The sequence below is a fragment of the Meleagris gallopavo genome, chromosome 5, assembly GCF_000146605.3.
Source record: "Meleagris gallopavo isolate NT-WF06-2002-E0010 breed Aviagen turkey brand Nicholas breeding stock chromosome 5, Turkey_5.1, whole genome shotgun sequence".
NCBI lineage: Eukaryota > Metazoa > Chordata > Aves > Galliformes > Phasianidae > Meleagris > Meleagris gallopavo.
In genome coordinates this window covers 43287658-43299588 of record NC_015015.2, presented here as the reverse complement: position 1 = coordinate 43299588, position 11931 = coordinate 43287658, and the positions used below count along the sequence as shown (strand labels likewise).

The 11931-nt window shown below is 34.8% G+C and overlaps 1 protein-coding gene across 2 annotated transcripts in view; it reads left to right on the top strand.

Annotated features, from left to right (window-relative positions):
• The window catches only part of RPS6KA5 (ribosomal protein S6 kinase A5), a 63032-nt gene extending 52119 nt beyond the window's left edge, over nucleotides 1–10913 (top strand). For both annotated transcript variants that reach the window (XM_019615835.2, XM_019615836.2), the window contains 5 exons: nucleotides 1683–1853; nucleotides 4948–5139; nucleotides 5750–5909; nucleotides 6817–6980; nucleotides 7961–10913. In XM_019615835.2, coding sequence (XP_019471380.1) covers nucleotides 1683–1853; nucleotides 4948–5139; nucleotides 5750–5909; nucleotides 6817–6980; nucleotides 7961–8200 — 927 coding nt within the window. In that variant the 3' untranslated portion in view covers nucleotides 8201–10913. The remainder of the gene's footprint in view (nucleotides 1–1682; nucleotides 1854–4947; nucleotides 5140–5749; nucleotides 5910–6816; nucleotides 6981–7960) is intronic.
• Nucleotides 10914–11931: the final 1018 nt, after the last annotated feature.

The window sequence follows — 11931 nt, the reverse complement described above, 5'->3', positions numbered from 1 at the left end:
AAAAAAACCTTCAGACAGGAGGTTCAGTACGGCTTCACCAAGAGAAAGTCATGCCTGACCAGTCTGGTGGCCTTCTATGTTGGAGTGGCAACATCAGTAGACAAAGAACTCTGCCTTGATGGTAACCCTGTGGAGAAGGACCTGGGGTCCTGGTGGATGAAAAACTGTATATAAGCCAGCACTGCATACTTGCAGTTAAGAAGTCCAATGGTATCCTGAGCTCCATCAGAAGAGGGGTGGCCAGCAGGGATGGGGAGGTGATTGTCCCTCTCTACTCTGCCCTTGTAAAGCCCCATCTGGAGTACTGCATCCAGGTGTGGGGCCCCCGGTACAGGAAAGATGTGGTGCTGTTGGAGAGGGTCCAGAGGAACACCACGAAGATGATCCAAGATCTGGAGCACCTCTCTTATGAAGATAGGCTGAAGGAACTGGGCTTGTTCTGCCTGGAAAAGAACCTCATTGTGGCCTTCCAATATTTAAAGGCAGTTTACAAACATGAGGGAAATCAACTTTTTACACAGGTAGATAGTGATAGGACAATGGGGAATGGTTTTAAACTGAAGGAAGGGAGATTTAGATTAGATGTCAGAGAGAAGTTCTTTACTGAGAGAGTGATGAGGTGCTGGAACAGGTTGCCCAGAGAAGTTGTAGATGCCCAGTCCCAGGAGGTGTTTATAGCCAGGTTGGATGGGAAGCCCTGGGCAATCTGATCTAGTACTTAATCTAGTGGCTGGTAGCCCTGCCTTTTCCAGAGGGTTTGGAATTTGATGGTCCTTGAGGTCCCTTCTAACCCAATCCATTCTATGATATGATTCAGATTGGATATCAAGAAAAGATTTTTCACCAAGAGGGTGGTCAGCACCCCTGCAACAGGCTCCCCAGGGAAGTGGTCATAGCACTGAGCTTGCCAGAATTCAAAGTATCTGGACTGTGGTCTCTGACATATGGTCTGAATCTCGGGTGGTCCAGTGTGGTGGCAGGAGCTGGACTCTCTGATTCCTATCTGTCCTTTTCCACTTGGGAACATAATATTCTGAAGTCCAGAACTGATTGAAATTTTCTGGTCTTGACATTTCTGCAATTTGTCTAAAGAAACTCCAGTTTTTAACTTAATCTAATGTCAGTTTGATTAAATTAGTAATCCAACCTTAGAGTATCACTTAATTATGTTTAGCAAACCACAGAAAGTTTGCTAGAGAAAATATCTTTATTCTTTCCAACTTTCATCTGTTCTCAAGATATAAAGAAAAATTCCAAGAAAGGATGTCTGAGAAGCACTACTAGCAATAGGACTAGTAGAGACACTGTGCTTCTGAGAAGTCTTGCTTCTTTCTGTACACACAGCTATCCTTCTGTTCCTTAATATGTAAATGTTGTGCACTTCTTTTTTCCTGTATATTTCTGTGAAATTGTGGTGTTTTTTTTTTTTTTACCTCTTCCCTTGAACATGCTTTTCTTGGCTTTCAAATGTTACATTGTTACTGTATTTCAGGGGAAGGAAGTGCTAGTAGCCATCACAAGCTTACACCCATTGACTTTTGAGATTGCTGATTTCACTTTCTGGTCCTGATAAAGCTTTCAGAGAAGCATACTATTCATTCAGTGGCGAGAAATTTGACGTGCAGCCAATGTGTGCTAATGTGTACATTTCTAATATCCCGTCTTTTTCCTTATGGTTTTAGCTTCACACTTTTCTAGTAATGGAATTACTGAAAGGAGGAGAATTGCTTGAACGTATTCAGAAGAAGCAGCATTTCAGTGAGACAGAAGCCAGTCATATTATGCGCAGACTTGTTTCAGCAGTGAGCCACATGCATGATGTAGGAGTAGTCCATAGAGATCTGAAACCTGAGGTATAGTGACTTCCTTGTACATGTTTCAGTATTAAGTTATTAAATTTTTCTGCTGTTGTTTCTTATTTTTTATGAAATGGTATCTCTTCCACAGGCATTTTTACCTAAGAACAGAAAAATAACTGTTGGGAAGCATTTTGAGTTTTGTTAGAAAGAAATTACACTATAACATGTTTGAAAACATTCTTTACCTATTTGGGGAACAGTTTTTACTAGTAGTAAGTACACTTACTATATGAAGCAGTTCATAAGCAGAGCTAGGCTGCTTGGTTACCTTGTGCATCTTCACCTTTTTTTAATCTTAATTCGCTCGGTGAGGCTTCTTTTGGAAGCAACTGCAACACCCTTGTACCATCTTATTCTCCCAGTTAAGCACGGAGTAAACTAATGGAGATGTGTGATTAAGTTAAGTGGTTAAGTAGTTTCTCAAGATGGAAAAAACAATATTATTTCATATGTACTTTTAAGGAATTATTGTTCTGAGTATTAACAGTATTGCGCAGCAGCATCTTGTCTTCAAGACATTTTTGTTTACTGTAATACAGCTGATCACTGGTTTTGTTCTGCTTCCTGGAGCCAATGTTTGGTCCTTCTAGTGTTTTTTTCTTTTTGCCAGCAATGGGCTTAGATAGCTGTTACATTTGTTTAGCCTAGGAATGGTGTAGTTTCGTGTTAGTTTGTCCAGTAAGGATGTTATATTGTATTGGTGATTACAGTCAGCATATGTCATTAAATTGTTATGCTCTTTGTATCTGAAGTTTAAAATGGTCTATAGTCCTTACAGTTTCATCCTTTTGTAACATACATTCTGGTATTTTACAGATACATCTCTTTTATAGTAGTTAGAATTCTACGTGTGAAGAAGACTTCTAGATGTTAGTATTTAAGTGCTAAACCTATATTTGAAAGCATCTCTACTAAATAACTGGTGAAATAAAGAAGAGCTATTATGAAATTCTAATGTGTCAGTTGCAAATACAACTCTCTGAAAAACTTTTTGCTTACACCATCAAGGAAACAAAATATCTTTTGAAACAAGTCCTTGTTGAAAGAACGAAAAATAGAAATCCATTCTCTTCCTTTTCTCCCAATTTTACTCTCATTGCTAACTTGAATATAAAGGCCATATTCTGTAAAGCAGGGCTTCTTTCAGCCGTGTCATAAGTTAAGCAGTCTTTGGTTCTATATCATCTTCAAGAAGAGAAGCTTGGAAAGTCCAAGTAATGAAGCAAACAATTTACAGAATGCATTTCCTCTACAGAGTTGGACTTAACCAATCCTTCCTGCTTTTTGTTTTGAAAGTTACTATTTTAGGTTCAAGCATGAACTTAGTATGGGATATGCAGGTTTCCCAATATAGATGTGGTTAGTGCACCTTTCTGTAAAAATATATATAGAAAACTCTGTTCTTCTAACAAGTCCAGTCAGATTTGTTTGATGTTCAGCTTTGGCATCTGAACTGTTACTGGTAAATCTACTTTTAAAAATGGAACTGATTATGTGTCACTAAAGATGGGGCTTCTTTTTACTAGTATGGACTGGAAGACTCGTCTGTTTAAGCAGTAGCAATTAGACCGCATATATTGCTTTGCAAAATGGAGAAGTACTGGGTAGGAAAAAAAAAATCAGAAATTACAGAAGAAAGGAATTAATGGAGCATATGTGACCATTTAGAACCACTCAGTAGAGGATTTGAGGATTTTTTTTTTTCCGTGAAGTAATCATTAATCTGTGATTTGTGCTCTAAGGATATTAGGAAAAAATATACCAAGACATAACTAATCACAGATTTGTAGGAATTGGAAGAGGCCTCTGGAGTTCATTGAGTGCAACCCCCTGCCTAAAGCAGGCTCCTTACAGTAGGTTGCAAGCGATGTGGACTGTAGCTTTGGGTTCTTGGTGAAGTACAATTTATTTACCTAATCAATAAAGGAATCTCAACCCAACTTAGAACTATATCTTTCTTTCCGTATGTAACCAATTTCATTTTCAGCTCAGGACAGATTGTTTTAACCAATATCGTTAAAATTGAAACTGCCATGTTGTATGTAGCCTATGTCATCTTTCATCCATGGTGAATGCTCTCAAGTTCTCCTTGTTGATCTTCTTGCAGTCTAGGAATTGTTTTTTTTCCCTTCTTAATGAGTTTGAAAATAATTATTTCATGTTCAGTCATTAACCTTTTGTATTAGAAAAATACATAGGGCTGTAGGCTTTCCTAGAATTGAAGAGATCAAACAGTGAAGATAACAGCAGATTTTTGCTCTCCTCCGCTCTCTCAAAAGTTCAAGGAGAAGTAGAAATCAGTAATAATAAATCTTTGCCTCAGCTATTTTTCCTAAGCTTGTGTATCCCTTGAGAAATACACACAGAGAAAAGAATAGATTATCTTAAATCTTCTCCTGAACTGACAACAACTTGTCTTTCTTCAAGGCTGAAATGCTATATTCCGTATGTAAAGCTGAAATTCTTGGCAACAGCTAAAATCAAGTTTTATTACTCTTGTTTGATGTTCTGGTCTGTGACTTTCTATGCCTAAACATCAGAAATATCTCTGTTGCTTTTGAGACCCATGCCACTTTCTAGTACTCAGTCTTTTACTTTCAGATTATTATTTTGTGTTATTGTGCTGTCATGGCAATATGGCTTCAGTGTGTTACCACATGAGGACCAAAGTCTATTCAGTTGCAAGACAAGGCATGCAAGAGTAGTTCCACACACCAGAAAGTGATCATTCCCAGTGTGCCAGAAGAAAGTGGAAGCCTAAAGATCTACTTTTTTTCTGTGGAAAAGGCAATTCTTCTTTATGACTTATGTTGTTGCCTTTACATTTTTTCTTGTCTATGTTTGCCTGATTATTTTTCTTACTAGTCTTTGCTGAATACATTTTCATTAATACTCCCAGATGGCTGGCCAATCCACGCCTAGCATTTTCTTGCATCTCAAAGTATTTGTATTTCTCAATTTTTTCCATTGTCTCCCAATGTCCATTTATATAATTTTTTTCTTCAGTAATAAGTGTAGAAGAATATCTAGCAGAGTCTTCTGAAAAATTTTCTAATTAATGCTAATAATGGTATTGTTTCCTTCTCAGAATTTGTTGTTTACAGATGAAACTGATAATTCAGAAATAAAAATAATTGATTTTGGCTTTGCTCGTTTAAAACCACCTGACAATCAGCCTCTTAAGACTCCATGTTTTACTCTGCATTATGCTGCCCCAGAGCTCTTTAATCACAATGGTTATGATGAATCTTGTGATCTCTGGAGTTTGGGAGTCATTCTGGTAAGTGAATGGGTTTTTAAATTATAACTTTATTATGCATGCTTACTTCTTACTAAAATGCAAAGGATTTAACATTGTTTCAGATTTGTATTGGGTAGATGGTACATTCAAGTGAGAAGATACTGCTGCTCATATAATAGATTCCAAAGACAGATATTTTCTAGGAGTAAAGATATTTTTTTTTTCATAAGCAGTAAATTTAATTCAGTATTTCTGGGAGTTGAAAAATACTTTAATAATATAGTCTGGTTCTTAAAAAGAAATATTCTTGTTAGGAGACTTTACAAGCATCCATAGTCTTCTGAGAGTTTCAGTTCAGAGAAGGAATCAGCCTGTATTCTGAAATATAGAAAAGTGTTTTCTAGAAAAGTAAGCTTGGTCTAAATACCATCATGTTTTTACTGTGGTTTCCTGTAACTTGCAAATACTTTTTCTAATAAGGGCTCCATTGAATGTCTTGTGTGTGTAGCATTTTCTATAGCTTTGAAAATGTGTCAGTCAGTGTTCTATTATATAGTGCTGGTGATGCTGTATATATGACAGTAACTGCCTATGTAGAGTCTTCAATAAATATATGTTGTTTGTTAATATTATTTTGTTCTCGTGACAGTATACGATGTTATCAGGACAGGTACCATTTCAGTCTCAAGACAAAAGTTTAACATGTACTAGTGCATTGGAAATAATGAAAAAAATAAAAAAGGGAGAATTTTCCTTTGAAGGGGAAGCTTGGAAAAATGTTTCTGAAGAGGCCAAAGAGTTAATTCAAGGTAAGTATCCACCAATACTTTGTCTTTTTATTTCCAAAGGTAACATTTATAGCGCTATCTAGTACCTGAATGCTGTGTCTAACCTGACAGAGCAGTATGCAGAGCTTGAGCTACAAGTTTTGGTCACAGTTGGTACATACCAAAGTGGGATTCAGAATTGTACACATACTGGGCAGAGAGCTTTCAAATGTAGTAAGATGTTGATAGAAGGTAAATGCTTGAATTTCCTGGGGTAAGAAATAACTGAAGAGGCTTAGAAAAGGTGAAGTCATTTTGAAGTATGTTTAAAAGCAGAAAAATTGTTATATTTTAGTTTTGTGAAAATGCCAGGTTTGTTGGTGAGACACGTTTTGAAAGTAGAGCTTTTTCAGAAAATAAATGTATAACTGTCTTTTCCCTTGAACGGTGTCTTTTAACAAGTGTGTCAAGACTACTGTATTTCTGAGCTGTTTTGTTTGCATTTGCTATGCTTTGTGTTCCCTTTAGCCATTTTATGCATCTAATTAAGGCATTCTAAGGTGAAGTTCCGGGTTTGTGTAGAAGCAGGCTTAGAAGGAGTCTTTATACCAAAAATGTAGGCATATTCAGATTCAGACCTCAGTGGACTGTGCTGAGAATCTGGATTGCTTTTTTGGATTTCACTCTAGACAGGCTTTAAGTGAGTAAATCCTCTTGTAGTTTAGAGTTCACATGAAAAGAGATGAGTTATCAAACATGTAATGATTTCTTGGTTTTAATGATTCTGCTACAGGGAGTGATGGTACAACATTGTGTGAATTTTATCTAGAATAAGCATTGGCCTATGTGGGATAAATATTATCATGACTTAGTTATAAAAGCAATGCATTGACTCTTAAAAGAGGACAAACAGTTCACAAATGAAGAGAATTTAATATATTTCTATTAGGACTTCTGACAGTGGATCCGAACAAAAGAATTAAGATGTCCAGTCTGAGATACAACGAATGGCTTCAGGATGGCAGCCAGCTGTCATCTAACCCTCTAATGACTCCTGATAACTTGGGTTCTTCAGGCGCTGCAGTGCATACATATGTCAAAGCCACTTTTCATGTAAGTTCTGAAAAATCTTTTGTTATGTAACAAATCTTGTAATTTGCTAACCTAGATTTTTGTATGTTTTCCTCTTAAATGAAAGTATTTGTCCTTGGAATTCAGTGATTCCTTATAACTGTTTTTTTCCCTCTGCACTTAACGTTTGACTAAGTACAGTGAAAATATGAATGATGAGACAAAAATGAATTTCCTGAAGACATTTATATTAATGAGGTTTTTGGGGTTGAGAAACAACTGTTCATGAAATATCTAGAAAAATATTCTGTTTCTAAGAAAAATATTTTGAAAGACCATCTAGCTTTTGTAGAAGGAAGAAGAAAGTTTCTGCTTCAGTCACTAGAATTCTTATCCTTCTAATGGTTACAAAATCAAGATTATATTTTTTGTACGTATGTATTTATATTTTAAGTATAATGGATACTTTTTAAGTAGAACTGCTCATCTACCAATATGTTTGCTAAATTTGAATTTCAGCTGTGTTGTACAAGCAGGGTGTTGATTCTCATTACTCCTTCTGCAGAAAACGAACTGAAATTGAGCATTTTTGTGCTGAAGTACCTGTATACACTTATTATCAAGCAGAAAAAAGAAAAGTTTCTTTGAGAGGTCTCAATAATGCAAAATAATTTGAGCTGAGGGAAAAGTTTTATTTAACCAAGTGTACTTCCTGAAAATATACTCTTAGTGTAGTTTAAGTCTCAAAAAAAAAATAAACAACCTTCTTAAACTTAGAAGAACAGGGAAGGAAAATGCCAGTTGATGTTATGTATTACTCAAATACTGATAATGAAAAATTCTCTTAAGTATACATGAAGGCTACTAAAATTACTGATGTAACTAAAATAATAATTAGTAATAATCTGTCAAGAAATTACAGTTTATCTTATAATTTACCATTGAGCATTCATTAAAATCTATTAGTTGTAAATGTCTTAAACGTCTTAAAAACATTAGAATTACCTTTTATTTTTAAACAGGCCTTTAACAAGTACAAAAGAGAAGGATTTTGTCTCCAGAATGTTGACAAGGCACCTCTTGCAAAGAGAAGGAAAATGAAAAAAACGAGTACAAGCACAGAGACACGTAGCAGCTCCAGTGAAAGTTCACATTCTTCTTCCTCTCATTCTCATGGTAAAACTACACCTACAAAGACACTGCAGCCAACAAACCCTACAGACAGCAATAACCCAGAAACTATCTTCCAGTTCTCTGACTGAAAAGCAGAGAATATTTTGTCTTGAAGATTTGCGTGGTTATAAACTGGGCACCTTTGTCTTCTCCCACCCCTCCTCCCTGTGGCTTACAGACTACAGAAATATGTCCGCCGCTTTAATAATGTATTTCAGTCATACCTTTTTAGCTTCATATTTCAATACATTTCTTTTTAGCATTAAGTTTCGTATCACTGGATATGGTATAATACTGTATTACAACCAATGTTATATTCACTTGGGATAAATTACTAGTCTGCAGTCAAGCTCCTCATAGTAAGGAGCTATTCTGCCCTTGGTACAGCTTGGAGGAAAGTTGTTTCTCAGTGTCAGAATCTTCCTCCCAGTTTCTTCTCCACTATTAAAAGAAAAGAAAGCTCTGTAAAACATAGAACTCTTGAATCTTCTGCTTATGTCCAGCTATGTGAAGAATCTCATAGCATTTGATTCTTCCTGTACATAAGGAATGATTGGTACAATCCATCAAAAAAGTGAAGTACTCAAAGGCCTCTTAAATTTGGGATCGCATTCTATGCCATTTATTTGAATTTTAAGAACAAAATGAAGTGTTATGCAACTCTTAGGTTGCTTTAAAAAGTTGCTCCATATATCTTGTTTTAAACAATTGAGAATGTCTTAGATTTTTTATTTATTTAATTTTTTAGAACACATCTAGAGTAAAAGATGTCTAAGGTGACGTGTCTAGTACTGTGATACAGTAATTTTTATTTCTACTTTTTGAAGTTAATAACTTTTAAAATGTTATACAGATTCTAAAACAATGATATTACAGAAAGTGAAATTTCATATTGAATGTTTGAAAAATGGTCACGCGTTAAAATATCTATTTCAAGAATTAACTATAATTTATATTTTCTTTTTATATTTACACAAGAACTTTAAAATACTGAGATTTTTTTAAAAATGCAAAAACTCCAGTTTCAGCATTTGTTATTATAGGGTCCATACAAATATATACCAAGTTATTTGAATTTTGCATTGTGCAAATACATCAGTATAATAGTGACTGTAAAATATTAGAATATGTTTTCTTCTTTGCACTTTATAACATCAAAATGAGATGTTTTGTAATAAAGTGCACTCAGATTTCTCTTCCTACAAGGTGCTGAGCACTGTTTTATTGGATTGAGTGACCTGAAATCCACAGTATGTGGTGGTTGTGGTCATTGTGAAGGAGAATTCTGTACTTTGCAGGAGTGAATCCCTGTATATTATCCACTGTTTCCATTCCTTACTTAAAACTGCAAAACTCTTTCTATCCTGCTTTTACATTGTATATAACAAATACTAGACCTGGGCACCTTGTGTGTAGTGTAGATGTTAACAACTTATGCACTGGGAATACTAAAGGGAAATTATATTGAACACTGTGCTTCACAACTTGTTCACTGTGGTGTTCTACAGTGAAGTATTTCCTACTGTGATAGTATAGTATGTACATAACTGTTTGGAATCATAAATGTGACTTACAGAAACATCAGCATAAACTTTTGAATCAGCATATTTTATAAATTTATGGAGAGCTCTTTTATTGCTCGTATTCTCCATGTCTAGAGACAACTCCAGTTTTGCAACTGCTTAGGTGTGTAAGTTTCCACTAAAGTCAGAGCGAGTCATTGTGTAAAGTAAATTAAATGCCTAAATGTCTGTGATGGTAGAATAATTGACATGAGGAATTTGTTAAAAGCTTGTTCTACTATAAAGTAAACTTAATCCAAACCCTATGCAAAAAAAAAAAAGATATAGAAATTGTTTATATCAGTGGTTTTATTTATAGAATTACATCAGATATCAGTATTGACAGATACAATACATCCATGTTTACAGGGATTGTGTGTATCAAAACAAGGCTTTGAAGCCCAACATGTTTGTTCTGTGTTTCTTTAATATTAATAATGGCATTCTGAGGTTTTGGAATTGCTCATGTGAAATAGTTTACTACTTTCTTGATGTGAATGTCAACAGTAATTGCAGCATTAATTTCAGGTTGATGTGAATATTGAGATTTGCACTGTTTATGTAGAGGTAGTATATTTAAAGATCAGTATATGTGCTAATAACACAACCGATTTTAAGTGGCTGATGTTAAAATATTGAAAAATAATTGTCAATGTAATATATTCCGGTTTGCTTTCTGAATGCTCTCTTTGGAAGTGATCTCAATAGTGAAAATGGCTCATTTGTAAAAGAATACTTTCCCTCTCCCCAATAAACTTGCTGTAAATACAAAAACAACAATCCACAATTAATACTTATTGTGTAGACAGTACAAGTAAATTGAGGGAGGGAGAGAAGGTTGTTCTTAAATTTTATACCTTAAGGAGTTCTTGGAATTTATTGTTGTCTTAGTGGAGAGAAAAAAAAAAAAAAAAAGCAATTTTGGGTTTGATTTCTTTCAAGAGTAGCAAAAAATCTTTTGGATACCAAATAGTTCTGGAATATTGTGACCCTTGTGAAATAACTTTTTTTAAAGTGAGAAGGATCATGCATTTGTTTCTCTCTTGGGAAATTTAAGCTGATGCCTGACAAACTGATGAAACAAGAAAAAGAAGATTCATACGAGAAACTGTATGCTGCAGATGATGGCTGTGTTGTCTGGTGTTGGCTTTTTTTTTTTCCCCACACAGGTCTTGAGAGATTGTTGTGAATCTAAAATTATTAGATCACTTGCATCAAATACAACTTTTACTCAATAATACTTCTTCTTTGTGCTCTACCAGTAGTTTTTAATAAAAAAAAAATTAAAAACAGGATGTTTTTTTGGTCTGGGTAAGTATTCTTAGCTGTTGACTTGCATTTGCTTTGAACCAGTTACCTGGAACAGCTGAAATATTATCACCTCTGGCTTTCTACTGCCTCCGGGTAACAGATCTCTTGTATTGGACACTAACTGCTTGGGTTTATAGATAGGCGTCTTTACATAAACAACTTCTGTTTACACTGATAAAACTGGATTTGCAATCTAGGCAGCTCAAGAGTAGGTTCTTTTGAACTTTTGAACTTTTTGTTCAAATGCAGGAGACTATTTACTCATGGCAGGAAGATGTTCTGTCTCAGCTTAATCTGTTGCCCAGCTCGGCACTCAAAGAATATCATAAGCATGGATCAAATTTTTAATATTCATACCACTATTTCAAATCTGCAATATACAAGCTAATCTTGATTATTACTTAAAATACTTTTTATTGCCATCTTAAAGAGGTGTTAGACTGTAAATTGTTTATACTCAAATTTCATTTACAGTGCTGCTATGAGTCAAACCACCTTAATGTCTAGTAATGATCTTTCTTTACTATTATCACATGTGACACAGTCGGCAATGTTGTGGGCAGATTTCTTTGAAAGATTCTTTGAAAATTTCTTATAAACATCTTTAGTGATATTAGCCTTAAATGTACTAGCTACTATGTTGCTAAAGCTATTTCTTTGTAATATTTCTTGAAATGCAGATATTAATAATGTTAAAGGTTTTAGAGGAATACAAAGAAGGTTCTATTTTTATTGTTCCTCTGACTTAGTGATGTTTCTACCCTTTTTTATAAGGAAAAGCAAGTGAAATGTTTGTTTCTTGGTAGGATGATCTGGGCATTTGGCATTTGTATTGTTTACTGCTACAGAAAATATCTTGATTAAAATACTATATTAACAGTTTTGAGAGAGAGCATAAAGGTAGAGTATTGCATCAGAATGATTTGAAACTTGTGAGTTGGCATTGC